Source organism: Pseudopipra pipra, chromosome 1 (genome assembly GCF_036250125.1).
Source record: "Pseudopipra pipra isolate bDixPip1 chromosome 1, bDixPip1.hap1, whole genome shotgun sequence".
Lineage (NCBI taxonomy): Eukaryota > Metazoa > Chordata > Aves > Passeriformes > Pipridae > Pseudopipra > Pseudopipra pipra.
The window spans coordinates 107,602,944-107,623,841 of NC_087549.1; the positions used below are offsets into that span (position 1 = coordinate 107,602,944).

Genomic DNA, 20,898 nt, shown 5'->3' on the forward strand with positions numbered 1-20,898 from the left:
ATCAGAAATCAGGCAGAATTTTGTTCCAGATGTGTTTCGCACAGTCATTTCCAAATCAGGCCATCATCATCTTTCCCTTCCTGAATCTTTATTACCTTTCTCTGACTTTAGAGCCCTGATAATATCAACCCCCTCCCACCTGCTGTGCCTTACCTCTACACGGTGGTTTCCCTTTGAGTCTGCCACATCTGTGTCTTCAGACACAGAAACACAGGTTGCATCATTCTCACCAATCTTTCCCCTCTTTATCCAGTAGGATAAAATAGTAAAAAAGTTTTACATTGACTTCATTGGCTCATGTGCTCTTCTGCACTCTAATTACTCAATACAGCAGAAGATTCAAAAAGGGTTGTTAAAATCCTTATATCTTTAACCTCAGTTCTAGAGTCCTTGTTACCAACATGTGAAATGAGTGTTTGGACACACCATGTCTGTGCCCCTGGACTGTGTTCTTTCTGGCATGACATATCCCATTTATCATCTTTCTGAGCAAATTTACCAAAGCAAATCCTTTGTGTAGTCATATACGAGATAGTAGGGAAATTTCAGACTGAAAGTCATAGTTTTTTGTTTGGTGACTGCTGCACTTTGGAGTGCACGGACTCTGAATCTAACCTTTCAAGGGAAAACAAATAGCTTGCATTTAATTCTTAATTTATCTACTGCCCCAAAACACAGAGTAAATAGTCATAGAGTTGTAGGAAAGGAGGAGTCTGCTGGCTGATTAGAAATGTAGATTAATGACAATATGGAAAGCAGTGCATTGATTTATGACAGTGTGGTAAAAAGGTGCAGTGATAGCATTCAAGTTATCAGAGAAAGGATCTTTCATTGCTGGAAGAATGTAAGCTTTTATCCATCCATAAGTCACTACTCGGTTACTAGAAATAACATTATTTTAAAACATTATTTACCCTTCTAGGCAGGATCAATGTGTTTCTGGATATGTGTGTGTTTCTGTGTATGTCACTGGTAGTTTCAAATCAATAGTGGGAAGTAAACTTGAAGCCAAATACTGCAATCATGTTTTAATCCTTTTGTGAGAAATATTCTTTTTGCTCTGATTTAATATGAGTGAAAGGAATATGGGGAAAAAAAAACAAAACAAACAAACAAAAAACTGAGAATATGGTATTGACACAGTATTTACTGGAGGGGAAAAACGTGATATTTTCAGATGTTTTCTATGCATGTAGTCAAGGGGATGGAGCAATGGAACCAGTCTACACAGATCTGATGGTCACTGATATGTCTTTAGTTAAGATTTCTTATAACTGTGGATGGCTTACTGTGTGCTTGTAGAAGGGTATCATGTTCCTGAAGCAAACCTAATCAGTTTGTTCCATTCCTAGTTTCTCTAGCTAGCAGATCAGTTTTGTAATCAAAGTGAGGTGGTTGAATGCTTTGGAATTGTTGGTGTTAGTATTAGGTGTCATATAAATCACTGTTTTCTATCCTAGGAAGTAGTTTATTTTCTGGTCCTGCATATAGATACCAAAAAAGCTTCCCTTTTGATCTGTGGGAGAAAAGATTGCTTCTTTGCAGCAATTAAAAATATAGGTTTCTGATGCCATAAACCATTCCACTGCAGTTTTTAGAATGAGGTATGGCAAAACATGTCATCTGTGCCTTTTCTTCTAAGAATAGTCTAGTTGAATTTCTTATATGCTTGGTTATGTGCCACAACTCGAGGGGAAAAATAATATGCATTGTTCATATTTATATGACCAGGACAGTAATGACATAACTACCCGAGGCAAAGGTCTCAGTGGACTAAACTGCAAAAATTCAGAATTTTCCAAAGGTATTATTCAGTAATTTCACAACATTTTTAAAATGGCAATAAAACCTTTTTTTTCTTTTTCTTTCTCTTGGACATATACATTTTGTGTGTGTTTGGCAGTTCCATGCAGATCTTGGTTTGTAATAGTCCTGACACTTATTACGATCTGTCAGGTCAGTAATTTGTGAGCAGCAGATTTACAGAATAATATTTATAGCTAGCATCTCACAAGTCTCAATGGGTTTAACCTTTTCATTTCTTTATGCATTTTTGTGAATCATTCAGTTATTTCATGCAACTATTTTTATTCTTGTGACACAGACTGGACTCTCTGATACCAACTGTCGCTTGAAGCAGTTATTAATGTGAGATGTGCTTAAAAATTGGTGTTCAGTAGACATGTTTTTCATGCTTCTTCATGTTTTTAGGTTTACCTTAAAGTTATTACAGCTTAATTTTGCTATAAATTATGATATAAAATAACATGAAGGCTCATTCAGAGGCATAGCACATCTGTGCAACTGCTTTTTTTATTATTTCTAGATGCTCAGCCTAATCATTTACTTTAAGCAGAAGGGCATGCAAATAATGGGGCTGAATTAAATATTCCAACACCAGGGTACCGAACATTGGGCTTATGCATTCATCAGAAAAAAATAAGTGTGTAATTTAGCTTTCTAGTTCAGAGAACTGAATCCAAAACCACATTTTCAGTCCTTTTGTTATTTTTGTTAGATAGGAACTTTGGAAGTTTCACCTTTTTAATAAAATAGAATGCCAAAAAAAAATAAAATAGTAGCATTGAAGTAGGGACTGTCATTTAAGTCAAGTCCAGAAAAACAAAAGTTGAAGCTTCCAATTCCTATTTATCATTTTCTTCTCTTTTGTTCATGTGAGTAACAGAACAAATGCGATGAGGTACTTTGAGCAATCAGATAAGGAATTTTACTATTTGAATGGTGGGCCAACTTTTGGACTCGCTGAAGGAACACATAAGTATTAGCAAAGCTAGGCAAAATGGCAGAGCCTTTGCATGTATGGAGTTTAATCAATGAACACTTTTCATAGGCAAATCTCCTTTTCTGTGGAAAATGTACTTGGGAAGTTTTGCTGAATTTGTTACTCATAACAAGTAGAATTCATAGATTTTCAGGGTTTGTCTGGTTTTGGAAGAATGTTAGCAAAGAGGAGAGACATGAAGTCGAAAGGTAGAGAAGCTGTCCCCATATTGCCTGGTGCTTTGTGCTAGCTAGTGTGTTTGTTGGTCACTTAGATGACTCAGGAACTCCTTCTCTTGGTATTAAAAAGACACAAATCTGGTGCACTGGCTCTCCTTCCATTTAGAGGTGGAGCTGGAGAGTCCCTGAAATTGACTGGAGACAACACAAGCAGGTCTAATGGCAGGCTTGGACCACCTGCAATTCCATTTAGCCATTCGTACCTCAGACAGGAAAGACCTCAACACAATGGGCTCAACTGGTGAAAGAGCCTGGAGATCTTTTCAGCAGTGCAGCTGGTCAGGCCTTTACGTTGTTTTTGTCTCAGCTAAAAGAGATATGAAGATGTGGAACCGTAATGCAAAGCACTGTTCTTATATTTTTATCCATTTATCAGATGTACTGAGCAGTGATTCTAGACCCTTCTGTTCCACTTTAAAAAAAAAAATAAAAATTGTTCCCCTACTTTGCTTGATCTTTTGCCCATTTAAAGAGTACTTTTTTATTCATCATTAATGTTTAGAACTTGAGTTCTTTGATTTCTATATTTTCTTATGGCAAAAACTAGCTATTAGAATCTTGTCCTAGTTTTCCTTCTCTAGAACCAGAAGTTTGCCAATATACTAAAGTTAATTTTCATTTAGTGTATGCCATTTAATGTAACTGTATTTTAAGGGAAGCAGCACCCAAATGTATGTTCCTAATCGTGGCTAACTCTTGTATTATTTTCTGTTAGAATTCATAAGTGTGCTATTTGACATGTTAATTACTACATTGGTATATGACTAAGGATACAAATAACTCTTCATTTTTCCCCCTCCCCTCACTTAACATTTTGTTTGAGAAGATCAGTACATTTTGTCTGTGAAAAGCCCTGGATTAAATGCCACCCACAAATGATTTTGTGCATGTTTTATTTTGCCAAAGGAGGTTGTCAGACGTTGGGGAAAATACTGTAATATTGGCTGACCTAAGACTTCAATTAACTAACAAAGAAGTTTACAAAACCTGTCATATTAACTTTGCACATCATTTTACTGGGGCAGAAACACTGACACACAGCACCTATTTCTTGCTTTGCTTACCTCAAGGCATGAAGCATAAACAGGAAAAGAAATTTTTTCCTTTTTTCTGATGTAAATAATTTTCTACAAATATTTAAAGTGAGGAAGAGGTTTCTTGTCTATCAGTAATTCTTGTTTCAGCCCAATATGACCCAAGTAAATGGCATTTGACCTGTGTGTTTGGATCAGCATTGTTTTGAATAGAACCCTTATATTTGAGGGTAGCATCTGGTTTTAGCCCTGCAAGAAGACCGTGAATTTCTTTCATGTTTTCTTTTACCAAAATGGTTGAAGACATTATGGACAGTGTTTGCATATATTTTGATGATGATTCTAAACCTACTTGCATTTCGAATTTGTAAAGGATTGCTGTTCACTTCTCTTTCTATTACTGTCAGTTTTACCCCTAACTTCCTCAGGCCAGTCCTTAAGGAAGGTTTCCTTTCAATCAGCTGCTTCCCAAGCCATAATTTTAGAAATATATAATTTCCCCCATATTTTACCCCCTCTTTTCCTATTTCCTTTTCATTGAACTTCTAACAAAATCTCATTTATTCTTTCCCTCTAGCCTTCATTTTCTGTTGAAATACAACATCTATCAGAGCCTCTTTTTTTCTTCCTTCGGACTAGTCCCCATTTTAATTCATTTTGTTGCAAGCTGTCAGCCAGATGCCTGCTTCCTCGTGCTGATACTCCCCGCTGAAACCTTTGTTCCTGCACAGGTCACTTTTCCATATTCATAACACCCTTCCTACTAGCTTGCTTTCTTTTTCCTTTGTATACTTTAGTCTGTTCACATTTCTTATCAAAATCATCTTCTTGTCCATTCCTTTAGCCATATTACCCTTCAGTGGAATTTTGTACTAGTCCTTTGTCTTTTTCTCAATCAAGTTCAAGATGCTTTTTGCTCCCAGCCAAAGTCTCTGCCACTGTTATTGTGTTTAATTGAGAAAATAAGTAGTAATGTTCGAAAAGAACTGGAGGCCTCCTTGTGTATCCACTGGTTCTCCATCAGGATCTATGTATCCAAGGGAAAAATAATCAGTGCAGCTAACAGAATTCTTGGAGCTTTTTTGGAAAGTGCCAAGTTATGCTGTGGCTACAGGCTCTTCCTGTAGAGGTGGATGAGCCCAGGGAGGTAATACAACAGAGTTCAACAATAAGTGGTCCATTTCCACTGAACATGTTTTACAAGATACTCACATCCAATATCAGAATGAGCCAGGAATTTCTTACAGGGAGCTGAACTTTCCTACATCAGCATCTTCAGATGGAGTCACTCCTCAGACACCTTCCTTGCTTTTTCTCAGCCTCCCTTTAATACCGTGTTTCATGGTGCTCCACGTGCTCGTGATCCTGGGGCTTTTATTCCATCTTTCTTACAAAAATGTAATGAATCCTCTATCCCCTCTCTCATACTCTTGGATTAACAGTAGTCTCAGCCCATCAGTTCCCAGAAACGGTGTTGTTTCAGTCTGGTTTCCCACACCTGTGATTCATTAGTCAAGTGAAAATAAAAAGCAGAAAAATCAAGAACTTCTCTGAAATGTAAAGCAATTGTGATCATTTCATCTTCAGCCTTTTTCCTTCTTCACTACTCAACCTTCTGGATTTTCAGATCCAATGCAAAGTCAGGCTTCTTCTGGTTCTCTTCCCTCTTTCCCTCAGCAGAGGGCGGGCAATTATTTGGGTCCTGGGGCTCCAGACGAGATTTCACATTGATCTATTATTACAGCATTAGGTTTTCCGACACCTGCTATAGACCTTTTAAACACCTTGTGTGGAATTGCTGTCACATCTCCTATCTCAGCTCCATCATCACGTCTGCTAGGTGTGCTCATTTGTTCTGCAAAATGATAGTCACTGCTGAACTGGGTAATGATACTGATACTGCATGGAAACAGACTACTCGGCTTGATCAAAACCATTGCATTGTTTCAAGTCTCTTCTCTGCAGCTTGAAAAATATCTTGGTTCATACAAGAAAATTATAATCACAAGCAAAAGAGGGAAGAAGGAAAGAAAGAAAAGCAAGCCTAAACCCCAGCAACACAAAGGTTTTTTTTGCAATGGGTTTTAAAATCTGCAGAAAATGATAAAATGTATCAGAGCTTATATCTGCTAAATCCTCTGACAGCTGCTTTCTCATCCTGCTTCCTGAAAATGAATCAACTTAATTATTCCTGTGGCTATGTACATCCAGACGGCTTAGAGTTGCCTCTTTATTGCTGGCTACAGTAACTGTCCTTGTGTTCTGGAATAGCTAAGAAAATTGAAAACTGGGGTTTTTTTGTAATTTTAGAGTACACAGACTGTAATAGAAGTAATTGTCTGGAATTTTGGAATCTCTTGTCAATGGTTAGATTGTGCCAGCACAGAGTTTAAATTTGCTTTTGTAGGAGGGCATGTTTGGATTAATATAATAATGTGGAGTGAATGCTTGGTACAGGCTGTGACTGAGAGACTAGTGTAGTGAATTCACAGACTGCAATATGTGGAGATTGGGGGCAGGGAAATCCCCACTAAATGATCTTCCTAGGACCTTGAAGTCTCTCAGGATGACTCTTCTGTGTACTCTGAAAATATAACCATTTATCTAGTTAAGGCAATTTATCCTTTGGAACAGTCTAAAAAATGTCTCGAATTACCTGGTGCACACATTAAACATGTAAAGTTTTCATTAAAGGAGTTGACAGGTTGCTTGTAAACTAAAGTCATTTCCTTTCCCTTCAGAATTAAATTTTCTTTATGGCATCCTTTGTCAGTAAGCCCTGTTCATTAAGAATGATTTCACCATTTCATTCTGCAACCTTATTTTTCCCTGCCTTATGGATTTAACCGAAGGAAATCCCTTTTTGACTGAAATGATCAAGCTGGATCTCAATCACCAAATTATGTTTTTCCCTGCATTCTTTTCCCTGTATAAACCAGGCTACTTCTTTTCAGGAACATTTAGATAGGAAGGAAGCTAGGTATGAATTCTTAACAACCAATTTGCAAAGAGATGTCTTTCTTCCAGTTTTCTCTTTGTTGGCTGTTTGATTTTTGAATGATCACCTGAAAAAGCTAGTGAATGAGGGTCTAGAACTTCTTACATCTCAAGTGCTTCAAGTTTGGTTGTAGAGGGGAGCCTCTGGATATAATGCAGTTTAGTGGCTGCTCTTTTATCATATGGTGCAGTGAGGTAGGGGAATAATGCCTTGCAGTATTTGCTAGTGTCGGGCCGAATTAGGAAAGCACCGAACGAAGCACATCGCTGTAATGTGGGTTATTTATACCTAAGTCTTGTCTGTGCATACAAAAGGTGAACTGTCAAGATTAATACCAGTCAGTCAGCATAACATACTGACACACACAATCCCTTGAGTTAGTCATCCAAGTAGCAGTCAGTGTAACAGGTGCCCGAAGATACTAGAGGTACAACTTAGTGCCTTCTGTGATGGCATCCAGATGTGTTCTTGTTGCTGTCATCACATGTCAAAGGGCATGCTTATTCAAGTGAAACACTGATATTGTGGGCAAATTAGAGAAGGGTTCATGTCACATCTAGTGCTCCACAGATCATAGAGTCATAGCATAATGTGGGTTGGAAGGGACCTTAAAGATCGTCTAGTTCCAGCTCCACCACCATGGACAGGGACATCTTCCACTAGACCAGGTCCCATGCAACATGGCCTTGAACACTGCCAGGGATGGGGCATCCACAGCTTCTCTGGGCAACCTGTTCCAGTGTCTCATGACACTCACAGGACGAATTTCTTCTTCATATCTAATCTAAACCTACCCACTATCAGTTTAGAGCTACTACCCCTTGGGAAACAGCCCAGATGTGTCGTAAATATCCAGGCCTTCAGACTCTTCTGTGAGAAGTTTATGGGAAGATTGATGCTGTGAGTTTGTAGAAGGAGTATGTCTGGTGAGTAGAAGGCTCAGACTTAAATTTCCAGATTCTTTCAGGCTAATGGTGGATGTCTGAGGTTGTTGCCCATTTTCTCTAGTCAGTGCCAAAACAAACTTTGCATCAGTGTGGGCTAAGTAGAGTAGAGAGGTTTGTGCTTTCCATAGTTGCAAGCAAGCTGCTGAAATGAGTTTAGTGTGAAGGTTGCTGTAGAGTTTGACCCTGATAAACTCCTCTTTTTGACATTAACAACTTCTCACTCTTTTTATTTTGACTCCTTGTTGTACAGCCTGAGTGTTCAGACCTCTGCTCCATCCAGAAAGAAGAGACTTTATTTGCATTGGCAAAAGAAGGAACAATAAAAGAGAAGGGGTAAATGTTGGAAAAGCAGTCAGAATATGATACGACAAAGATGAGGTCAAATAAACAAAACACACAAAAAGCCAGACTAAAAAAGCTTAAAGAAAAATACGTAATGTCAGGATAGTGGCTATTGAAATATGTTAGATGGATACAAAATCTGGGGAATAAAGTCCTATGTGATTAAATGGGGAAAAAAAGTTATGTTTTCTTTCCTACTGTCTTTCTCTTCATATCTTCAGTGAATTTTCCTGTCTTAGTTGCAATGCAGATCCTCTTAACCATACAAGAGGTCATCAGATGAAAAGGATGTAATTTGAAGCAAATACACCCTCTGAAACACTCATTTCTCAGTAAGAGTAGCAAAACATAATGTAATAAAAACAACTGTTTGCAGTGTTTATGTATAATCACATTGGGTTGAGAATACCTTTAATTTCATTGTAAGGTCAGATACACAGGGAGGAAGGGTTGATGCTGTCTCTCAGACAGCAGTAATCTAAGGCTGGCAACTCAGCTTTGGAAATTGAACAGATTAGAAGTTCTTGGCAGTGATTCCCAAATGCTCAGGAGACTTGACACAGTCAGCAGCTTTGACATTTTGGCCAGCTAGTTAAATAGTGTTGGTTATAAACATTACAAGGGAAGTGTCCTTATGTGCTGGCCCTGGGGCATACACTTCCTGCCTTCTCTCTGGGAGCAAGGAGAGCCTCTAGACCAAGTAGCTCTTTGATACCCTGTGAATAACCTTTCAGACCATAGTGAAGGAGTTTTCATTGTTTTCATGTTAACCGCAAAAATGAGTTACAGATAAGAGAGGCAAGGGTGCTGCAACTAAGCATAAGTGACAGTGCCCTAAGTCTACTGAACCTGAATCTCCTTTGCAGAGTTTAGCCAGGAATGAGCACTGCTTCACATGGATTATTTACAGATCATACTGAAAAGAAGATCCTCATGCATGCAACTCCCTAAAATACAGTATTTATTTATTTGTTTGTCCATTTATTTTAGGGGGAAAACTACTCATAAGAGACAGTTTCCCTAGGGAGAGTGCCTGAATTTAGGAAGCTAAATCTATATGTAAGCAACAAAAAATCAGATGGTACAGATATTTGAATGAACTCATGAAACTGAAACTGCATGCATAAGCGATGGCAGGGCTATATTTACCTGCAAATCTGGTTTCGTGTTGAAAAATCAAGGTGATATGGTGGCAGTAGTTATTGTAGAAGTTAAGTGAGTGTAGGTAGGCTGCTTCATCCAGGGGGTAGAAATGTGGCAAAGGCATTTGTTGCCCACCTGAGCCAACACCATTGGGAAAAGTATCTTGCTACTCTTGAACTAGATCTCTGGGATGGATGTTGTCCCAGTAGTAAGGAAGGAGATTATCTTCCGTTCTTTAATTGCTTAGTTTCACCTTCTAGAAACAGCTAAAATGAGTGCTTAGATCACATCTGAGAAAGACGTTACATCTCAGGAAGCAAAAATAGAAAACAGTGCAGGCAATGAGTTAGGAGACTGAGGCAACACATGTGAAACAATGAAATATGAATATGAAAAGAGAAGTTTTAGCATTATTAGGGAACTTCTGAGGAGCTGAGCTTCTGTTTTAAGATACATGGTGAAGGTGAAAGAGTGAAGGAAAATTAACAATGCAGAAAAAGCTTTGCCCTGTGTTTGTGTAGCTGTTGATTTCTGTCATATTCGTTTTGATACTGGTGGGTGTTACCATTTCCTACTGTTTATTAGCTGTTGCATTTGGGTGATATGGACCTTTCTAAGAATGATAAATTGTTTTTTCAGCCAACTTAACCACAGCATCAGATAAATATTTCAAAGTGTGTGATTTGCACCAGCACCAAGGAAATTAGTCTAGAATTATGGAGAGACAGACAGTAATCTGTGATATGTATTTATCTGAAATAGATCCAGACAATTCTCCTTGGTTAACTGTGTCTCAGCAGTTTTCTCTTGATAAAATAATTAATATGCAGATAGATGGTTGTTGCCTAGCCATCCTTCATTCTTCTTTTTTTGGTTTGCTTTGTTTATGGCATTTATTCAAAAGCAATCCTGTAATATCCTTGACAAATTGATCTCTCTCTTTTCCCTGACTAATGGTCTTTTTTAGAAAGTTCTCTTTACTTCACTGTGTATGACCATAATGTGCCTGCAGTGTAAGGCTCTCATGGATTCTCACGGTGGTTGAGATTGAAAGGGAGCTTTGGAAGTCATTTGGCCAACCTCCCTACTCAAGCAGGGCCACCCAGAGCGAGTTGCCCAGGACCATGTCCAGGCAGCTTTTGAGTACCTTCAAGCATGGGGAGAGTCCATAACCTCCCTGGGCAACCTGTGCCAGTGCTCAATCACCCTCACAGTGAAAAAGTGTTTCCTCATGTTTAGAGGGAACTTCCTGTGTTTCAGTGTGTGCCCATCGCCTCCAGGTGTAAGGAATAAGGGAACCAATAGGCCAGTTAGCAGCCTTGTGCTACTGCTCTCTGGTCAGGAGAGCAGCATCAGGAGAGCTCCAAGACCTGAAACTCTTCCCAATCTCTCTCGTGGGCAGTTAGACTGGCCCCTGTGGCTTGTGTGCTTCACCTAGGTTGAGCTGGCAAAAGTCAGGATGTGCATCTGCACTCTCAGTTGGCTTCACAGCTTTTTTCTGCTGGTGTTGAGTGTGTACTTGTCCCTGACATACTCTACTCTGCAGTGGTGCGGCCTCACCTTGAATTGTGTGCAGTTTTGGTCACTGCAATATGAGAAAGACATTAAGCCATTAGAGAGTGTCCAAAGGAGGGCAATGAAGATGGTAAAGGGCCTTGAGGGGAAGCCGTATGAGGAGTGGCTGTGATCACTTGGTTTACTCGGCCTGGAGGAGACTTGAGGGGAGACCTCATTGCAGTTACAACTTCCTTGTGAGGGAAAGAGGAGGGGCAGACACTGATCTCTTCTCTGTGGTGACCAGTGACAAGACCCAAGGGAATGGCCTGAAGCTGTATCAGGGGAGGTTTAGGCTGGATATTAGAAAGAGGTTCTTCCCTCAGGAGGTGGTTGTGCACTGGAACAGGCTCCCTAAGTGGTCACAGCACCAAGCCTGACAGAGTTCAAGCAGTGTTTGGACAATGCTCTCAGGCATGTGGCGTGACTCTTGGGGATGGTCCTGTGCAGGGCCAGGATGACTCGATGATCCTTCTGGGACCCTTCCAACTCAGCATATTCTGTGATTCTGTGATCTTAGCTCAGGATGCAAAAGAACCACACTACTGCTGCCAAGGGTACACAAACCATGGATAGAGCAGGACTTAAAATCCAGTAACAAGTAATTGTAGTTTAGCTGTCGAGGGAGACAGCCAATCAATAAGTGACACCCTCCCCACCACCCTCCAAAAAAAAAAATAATTTCTTGTTACAGAGCAGATGAGCTTTTGATGTAGGCTGTGATGCCCTGTCAGAAGTTGGCTTATTTTCTGGTTATGTTACTGAAAAGTCATCCAGAGACCACATCTTCTATACCTAGAAACCTTAGTGTAACCCAGACTTAGGATTTGAAACAAGAACACAGAAGGTGTTAACAAAGGTTTTCTTGGTTTTTTTCATTGTCAATTGCAGGTAATGCAAGTAGTGAAAGAACAGATAATGAGAGCACTCACTACCAAGCCTAGCTCTCTGGATCAATTCAAGAGCAAACTTCAGAATCTCAGTTACACAGAAATACTGAAAATTCGCCAGTCTGAAAGAATGAACCAGGAAGATTTCCAGTCTCGTCCAATTCTGTAAGTACTGTCTTCTCTCTCCACTTGTTTTTTCATGGAAGGATTAACAGTTTCAAATGACATTTGTGAGCTCTTCTGGGGGAACCCATGGAGAAAAGCTGTCCAGGGAGATGTGCTCAAGAGCACTCGTGTGGCATCTGCTCAAAGTACATTACATTTTCTTCTGCTGGGAATCGTAACTTTTTCTTTGAGTTCAGTGAAACCGGATTTGGCAAATCCCAATGGGGTCTCATATGGCTTATTCATATGAAACAGTGCTTTGATGTTTCCTGTTCTGCGTGATTGTGACCCTGATTTTGGTGCTGGTAGTGATTTTAAAAAAAATCCAACTAATCAAACACCACAATGTTGTCTTCTGTCCAAGGGTCTTTAAAAATTCCAAATGTCACTTCTCTGAGCAAGACAGGAAGAAGCTCAGAAGAAGAAGAGCCAATACATATTGGCTTCACAAGAGTGGTGTTGTTTACCACTGTCTTTTTTTCTAGCATTATCTTTGGTGTTAATAACAAGCAGTCATTTACTTATTTGTAAATGATAACATTCTGGCAGGTAGCCAGTCATTTTCTTGTTTACTGCAAAGTATCAAAGGCTAATATTGCCTCCATAGCTCCTTCTCGTTTCTCAGAATACTTTTTGTTCTGTTTTATGAAAAATGGAGGGTGTACTTGGCTCTGGACCAAGTCTGGGCTTGTGGCTGAACACAGGACAGATGCAGTCTCTGTGGTGCGCAAATTATGTACTGAGAATAGCAGGAACCTTTTGAGATCAGCAGAGAAATAGTGAGCGCTCCAGAAGCATCAGCTGAAATGTCGTGAAATCCCGACTGTGTTGCAAGTGGAATGGCTCATGATTTTCTAAATCTCTTTCTCCAAGGAGAAGGTATAGAGATGGATTTGGACCAGAGAATTTCAGGATTCAGATGCAGGATATTATTTCTGATTTGTTTCTAAAGGATACAGATATCTTAGTACAAGCTCAGCGTGGGGGGGACACACACATTCCTCCAGGGGCAGCAGGGCAACAGTGGAAGCATAAGCTAAGTAGAATTACACACTAAATTTTGATCATACCAATGTGAATCAAAAGGGGAATGCTTCTTTTATGTTTTCAATGTGTTAGAAAATAGGACCTAATGCCCAGTTAGAACTGATGTCAGTCATAGTAATGCATCAATTAAAAAGCTACAAATGGTTCCAGTTTGTTTTGCATCGTTACGCTGCTCAGAAATCTCCTGCAAATCCCCTGCAACACTTAGTGGTTTAAAGCTGCTCAGTACTGCTAAGCATGCCACCAAAGCTTCTCATTTTCCTTGTTTTCCCTATGAGTCAACAGTTTAAATATGATACAGGTCCATCACCTACCCTCATGAAATTTGTCAGTGCCCTCTGCAAGCTCTTTATTTCCAGTGTCACTCTGGCTAGTTGCTGCCACAGTGCAGAGTCTCCTTCCCCATCATGGGACAAGTGAAACAACCAATACAGTTAAAAGCTACTGAAGTGTTACCAGAGACTCATTTCAGATTCAGAACAAAGGCTAAGCCTAAAGGCTGTAAAGGCTAAGTAAATCAATAAGGTGTTTAAGCAATCACAACTGCATTTGCAGAGATTTAACTCCATGCATTTGCATTTTGATTACATCCATGATCACTTGTTCTTGACTGATAAAAGAAACAGTTCTTTCATTTTCCCCTTTGATTCGATTCCCTGTACTGAACTCTCTCAAATTACATAGATGGCACAATTGATAGAAGTACAGAATCATGGCCCCATTGTAGGGGGCTGTGAGTGAAGCGAGCAATCGTGGTCGTGCTGTATATTTTAAAGCCTTGCAGATATGCTAAAAGAGACTGTGCACAATGGTGACTGTAACATCAGCAGGCCTTGTTTAATTCTGCTTGAGAATATGGCAATCAGATTGTGATTTTCCCTGCCTTGAAGATGATAGAAGTCTTTCTTTTGCTGTTCATTGTATGAAGCACTGAAGTATTAAGCTTTCAAGCTTCTGGATAAGAGAAGCTTCAGTGAAGTTGGATTTGAATGTAAGTTGGAAAGTGTTGCCTTAGATCCTGATAATTACAACAAACTTATTTTGCAAGAATTAGTTGTTTCTTTTTTTTTATGTGAGCATTGCTGTATCATATGAAGTGAAGATTTTCAATAACTACTTTTAATTAGGGAAAAGTAAAAGTCCTTCAGAATAGATTCAAGGATTTGGGATCATTATTGATCATCCAAACTGCCATTCCATAATGAAATAATGAAGTATCACTGGTTCATTTTAAATGGCTTTAGAAGGAGTTGTCTAGGAATCCTGTGGGCCTATAGAAGACCAGAGATCTCCTTGACAAATTAAATGTCAACAGAGATGGGTTAATGCTAGATAAAGTTCTGACATCCAATTGGAGACTTGCTGGTTAAAGGAGACTTAATATCAACTAGGGAGTCATTGTTAAGTAACATCTGTGTGAAAATCAGCAACATACCAGGAAGCAGAGGAAGGTATCTGGATGCTCTTCTGTGTTTTATCTTACATATTTCTCAGCAATGTTAGAAAGAGTCCCTATTCCTGCTCCAAATGTGTGAAGTGATTAGAAGGAGCATAGCTAGATGCCAGAAAGATAAAAGGACAAAACACATGAAACCAGTTCTGGGATTACTCTCCCATTGTGGTGTAATGATTTAAATGTCTTTAATATGCCCCATCCTGGAAAGGAAACAGCTAAAGAGTGAGTCTTAACCCAAAGCTGGAAAGGTAAAAGCTGGGGACAGTTATAACTGGTGCTGAAGAAGAATTAGTGTAATGTGAATAATTTAAAAATAATTTCTAATGATTTTCAGATATTTTAAAAACAAGTTACTGATATCAGTATTGCCTACAGTGCCAAGACCAGTGAGATCACAAAATTAGCACTCATATGTTACTGTGTGGTTCCTTTAGCCTTTCTATTTTAACAGCACGCTAATTTTTGACATTCTTATGTGATGGAAACACAGTAGGAGACTAACAGCAGTTTTTAAAGCCACTGTCTCCTTAGACTTGGTCTGATCTCTCTGTTCACGAGGCACAAACTGTTAAGCTTATGTAATCTGAAGGACAATAAATATATATTCACAAAACATATTTGCATTTATGATCTTCCTTTAGCTAATTGTGCCTGTTTGATTTTAAAATTAGGCAGGAGTACCTATTTCTTGCACAAAGATTTTTTTTCTAACCCTCCTGTCTTTAGACAGTGATCAGGAGGAGCAGAACCGCATTGCCTTCAGACAGCTTTCAGAAGGAAATATAGTTTCAAAGAAGCACGTCTTTAGCTTGACTGTGTTCTGTGGTTTGATTGTTCTGACCCGTTTCTGTCACCTTTAAGTGGTGGAACAGAAACCTTGACGGTGAGGGGCACTAAGTGGTGGAATCACTTTGCAAAAATATATCTGGAGTCATGGTATCAGAAAAGCAGCTGAAAACCATAGAAATCAGAGTAACCATGTATTGGCATGAGCTGCAGAGGACAGTAAGTGCAGTAAGTGATCATGTCAAGATTTTGATGGTCTTACCACGTTTCACTAAAGTCCAAAGTTACCGAAGACTGTTTCTCCATGGAGTAAGGAGTTATCTCCACAACCTCTGCATGGTAAGTTTGCCGACCATAAACCAGAAGAGAGTACTGAGCCTCATAGCTGTGAAAGCAGATAAATGCATGTGGGTAGAGGGACTCTAGCTCATAAGGAAACAGGCATGAGGTCCCTTCTTCCCTACCTCCCTTTCTCCTATGGAAAATCTACCTTAGGCATTGAGGTACTTTAGAGAGGATTACCTGTTTCTTTTAGGATTGGTTTAAAAATCCTTCTCTTCCTCCAGTTTGTAAAGGGCAGATGGAGCTTCAGAGGCCGGAAGAGGGAATATTATTAGCAAACATTCAGATGTTATTGTGCTGGGTGACCCATTCATTTTTTTTTTTCAATAATGTCTTATAACTATGATGTTATGATATCTTTAACAGCTATTTAATGATAAACATCCAATTTTTGAATTAAACTACATAAATATGAAACTGATGTTTACACCAGTCTTGAATGTTTGAAATTAGTCCAGCTGGAGATTTAGTTTGCAGCCTGGACTGCTGAGTAATCCATACTTGTGTCTTAACACTATTGTCTTCAGCCCCTGCTCCCAGTTTTACCTAAGGAGTAGGGAATCTCAGCAGCTCAGTGAAAATAAGACACTTATTCAAGAACAAAATTCTTTTAATCACAGTATTTAACCATTCAATATATCTGTATCTTAGGTCCCAATGAGAAAACAGCAGTGCTTGAAAATTGTCCTAAAGGACTGATAATACATTTCCAAAAGGTGGCCTGTTTCTATAGTTACAATACTTCCTTGATTTTTGACCGGATATATTTTTGCAGCTTGTAAATGTGCAGTGAGTTATGCATCAAGAACTGCAACCATTTTGTTAACACATAGAGGAAAGATGGCACTTTATTTTAAAGGCCTGATCTTTCTAGCAGAGGACTTACAGTGATTTCAGTGGGGGTCTGGCAGATCAAAGGCATAGGATCCAAATGAATGTGGAAATCAGCAGCAACTGGGCTTCCTAAATTGTCAAGAAGAGAGAATTTTTTGTTGTCTCTATGGGATACCACAGCTTAGCTTCCTTTGATGATGATTGCTGGAACATACTGCCAGACAGAATGATTTTTGGTATTACCTAATTTGTACAGCAATGCAAAGTTATGGTTCTGACACACTTCATATTTTATAAATCCTCTACACATTTAGTTATTTTTTTTTAGTCTTACTAGGCTTGCTGTCGAGTTGATGTTTAAACCTGTCTTTTATATATTCTTAATGAATCTAAGTGAGGATATAACTGATGAATTCAGACATCTGTGAATCTATGTGATGGTGTATGAAATTAAACTTTAAATATTATGTGCATATGTTTTCTGCCTAGTTCTTGACATATTGAACTCTTATCAAAGTAAGATGTAGAAAATGGATTTTCTGAAGGATATATAATATTATTTCTAAAAGTACTGTGGATCTTTGTGCTCCTGGGCAAAGGTAAAATTTGATTCTTGAGCAATCCCTAATCGTGGGCTAGTCTTCTACAAATTATGATAATAATTAATTAATTGAATTATGTGGAATTAAGGACAAGCATATAGTGCTGGATGTTATTTTAGCTCATTGGGATTGCTCACTGTTTTCTATTATTGTCTCAAAATGTGTTTTAGCCTTCTTTTGTTGTGCTGGTGAAGTATACCAGCAGAGGATTGTGCAACAAAAGGTGATAGACCCTCAAATAAACTTCACAGGGCTCCTGTGATAAAAGAGCATTATTTGCCACAGATAAACCTTGTTGTTGCATTATAGCAAGTGTTATTTTTAGATGAGTAAAGTAAGAAATAAATAAGTGACTTGCCTGAGTCATACAGTGATGTTTTAGCAGGGAGATGTCTACAACAGAGATATCCTGACTCACATTCTTTGTTATAGGATAAAGGGTTTTTTTCTGGAGCAGACTAGATTCTGACCTGGGCTTGTCTGTGACTGTTGTCCTCTTCAAACTCCTTGCAGAAACATCTTGTGAGACTGTGTCTCAGAGGAAAGAGGATGGTCTTTGATTGAATTTGACAAGTGCCTACTTTCTCTCTTCCCAAGGGAACTAAAAGAGAAGATTCAGCCTGAGATCTTAGAACTGATCAAGCAGCAACGTCTCAATCGACTTGTGGAGGGCACCTGCTTTAGAAAACTCAACAGTCGGCGTCGACAAGGTACAGCTCAGACTGCCTAGTCTGGCTTTTTATTTTCACTTTTGTCTGCAAGTTGAGATGAGGAATACTACTTTCACTGGCAGGATCCTTGTTTGTAGTGCTGTCTTGACTGCTTTTACCAGAAGGCATCTGAAAGCATCCTCAAGTTACAGTTGTTGTAGGATTTCCTGTGTTTCCCTGAAACTGGTTTTGGTTTCATCACACAGATGATCTGAAACAAGTCCAGCATTTCACAGAAATCCCAAGCAGCAGTCTCACACTCTGAACTGAATATTTTCATTTCTGCCCGAATGTCCAAGCTGCTATATCATCTCAAAGCAAAGTCTTTGCCTCTGCAGGAATAGCACATGAAACTTGATTTTGAATCTCGGACTTGCACCACCTTTATATAGGCAACGAGCTCATTCTGCACCACTCCCTCTAGTACTGCCTGTCTTTGTGATTTGTCTTACATTACCATATACAATAGTTATATTATGGTGTTTTAATATCCTTTTAAAAAGCACTTAGATCAGTAATTTGTGTACCTTCATATAAATACTTGATTGATATGAGAAGATTGTTTCCCCAATTCTATGAGTCATTTCTCAGTGCTAGATCCATAGCTCATTCTGTACAGTAAAACTCCCTATGGTTCTTTTCCCCTCAGAGAGGTACACTTTTTTCTTTAGACAGCATAATGGTGGCCTAGTGTAAATTCAGGAAATTAATTAGTAGTCATATCCAAAAATTTCCCTTTAAACTCTCATTTTCTGAGGATTCAGATTGCTATTTGTTTTCCTCTGTAAACACAGTGCCAGTTAGAAAGTTACAAAAGCTAAGAGGAAGAACTGACAAGGATCAATATTTGAGGCCTTCAGATTAACTGGGGAAAACTTTGTTATTCACAGAGATAAGTATACCTGCAATACCTCCTTATTCAGAAACAAGGAAGCAATTTTCCTTAATGTGTATCTTCTCTCTCCTTTAGGGAAAGATCATCAGTATTCCACTGTGACTTTCTATGCAGACTGATAGAGAGGCATGATACATGTTTTCTCTTCATCAGCATACTCATGAACCGAAAGTAGATAAAATAATGTGTGGTTTGGTTTGGCTATCAGTAGTGAGGCTTGTTTATTTTATTCCTCTCGGAGCTTTAATCCAAATGACTGAAATTCTGGGGAAGGAGCAACGTTTGTAGCAAATTTTCTTCTTTTGGCAGATCTCCTAGACAAAGATAGGCTGTGTGTTTTATTCTTAAACTGTTCATGATTTATAGGATCAAAAGCCTTAGGGAGTGTAAATTCATTTGACTTATATGAGTACAATTGAAATAAAAGAAATAAATATTTTTTAAAAATCAATGTAGTCTTCTGGTCCTCAGTTAAGAGGGCTACTTTGTATCATGCCTTGGAGTGAATTCTATAGGCTGGCAGATTAATTGCTTTGATGTCATATTTATACAGGACAAAAAAAGTTCATGATTCTTTGGAACAAAACATGCGACCATGCCTAAAAGAAATTTATCTTTTCTGAAATATATTGGTTTTCACAGATACGAGCCCATTTAGGAGGTCATGTTTCCACATGGGCTTAAGAGTTTGTGTGCTTTATGTTAGACTTCCTGTATCCCCTGAAACAGAAGTGTAAATTACCCCCTGAGAGGGAGGGAGTAGACACGACCATTGTAGAAGATGATGATGCATAAGGCCACCAGGACTAAACTCAGTATGATCTATGGCTATACAATCTAATGAAGCATGTTTGGTATATAAGCTATTCAACTGGGATCCTTTTTTAGGTATGTACAGTGCCTGGCACAGTCCAAATAGCAAATACTGGCAGCTGGCTCAGAGCAGAAGAATCTCTCTTGAAATCGGCATTTATCCTTCAGGGTCTCCTGTACCCCAAAGCAGAACAAACTGTAAGACCAGGACTGTCATGATGTCAAAAGCTAGGAGATGAAGTAAAGTGAATGGAGGACCAGAGATTTAGCTAATGATACTGAATGTCATGACAAACTTTCAGACAATTCCTCTGAATGTCCTGATAAAAATAGTACAAAGTCCCAAATTCGTGAGTGTGTCTTCTGTTAGCTTTGCCTCCCCTCCCCATCTCCTCTCTCCTAACCCACCTCCCTGTACATGTGCCCTGTGCTACCTCAGGGGATTCAGGACCCCTGTCACCTGCCTGCTGCTCCAATTGAATTCACGCCAGGGAGCATTAGCAAGGCCTTGAAAGGGCCGTGGTCCATCCAGGTTGATATGGACCTGAAATAGAAATGAGTAGTGCTCTGAGGCTTCATGATTTGCCTGTTATGTGGCAACCTACTTGTAAGAGTAGCAAGATCAGGGAAGTGTTATACTTTAGTATGTATATGCTTTTTATGCCTTTCCCTTCTTTTTTTCCCTTGAGACAATTCTGGAACAAGTGTCACAAATCTACAGATTGTACAAGAAGAACCTGAACATGCCCTACACATGAGAAGCTGACAGCATTAAATTGCCCATTTAAAAATAATTAACAGACATTAGCCCATGATAAAGACTCCAGAGCAAACTTCTGTTAAGATTGTTGTTTGAACATGTGGTAGGACACACATGGTTAGTCACAGTAAGTTGAAAAAACTGACTTACAAAAAAATGGGAAGAGAGTTTACAGCCTCTTATGGCCCTTTGAGAAGAGCTGAAACATTTTCATATATACTTGGTATTGGAAAGCCTTCAATCCAACAGGTTATTAACTGGGGAGATGCTGAAGATTAAGCTGTGAGGTATCTGTAGTCAGATCTCTGCCTTTTGTGTTTCAGCACAGGATTATCATAGCAGGGTCTCTGTAGCTGAAATTCAGAAATATCATTGTTGTCCCTGCAGGATCCTTAGCACTTTCAAAAAATACATGGCCTTTCCCTTACCAGGTTTTCATAGGAGAACTGCAGAACTAACTCCTGTTTTTAATAAGTATCTTAATCAGTTGGAAATAAAACAGCAAAATCTAGCCTGCCCTTCTGGTCATTGTTCAACAGCAGATCATCAAGCTCTGCAA

General features: G+C 39.0%; 1 protein-coding gene across 3 annotated transcripts in view; it reads left to right on the forward strand.

The window, feature by feature from the left end:
* Window positions 1–20,898, forward strand: part of ELMO1 (engulfment and cell motility 1) — a 316,924-nt gene that overhangs the window by 276,132 nt on the left and 19,894 nt on the right. For all 3 annotated transcript variants that reach the window (XM_064669895.1, XM_064669915.1, XM_064669906.1), the window contains 2 exons: window positions 11,931–12,094; window positions 17,759–17,871. In XM_064669895.1, coding sequence (XP_064525965.1) covers window positions 11,931–12,094; window positions 17,759–17,871 — 277 coding nt within the window. The remainder of the gene's footprint in view (window positions 1–11,930; window positions 12,095–17,758; window positions 17,872–20,898) is intronic.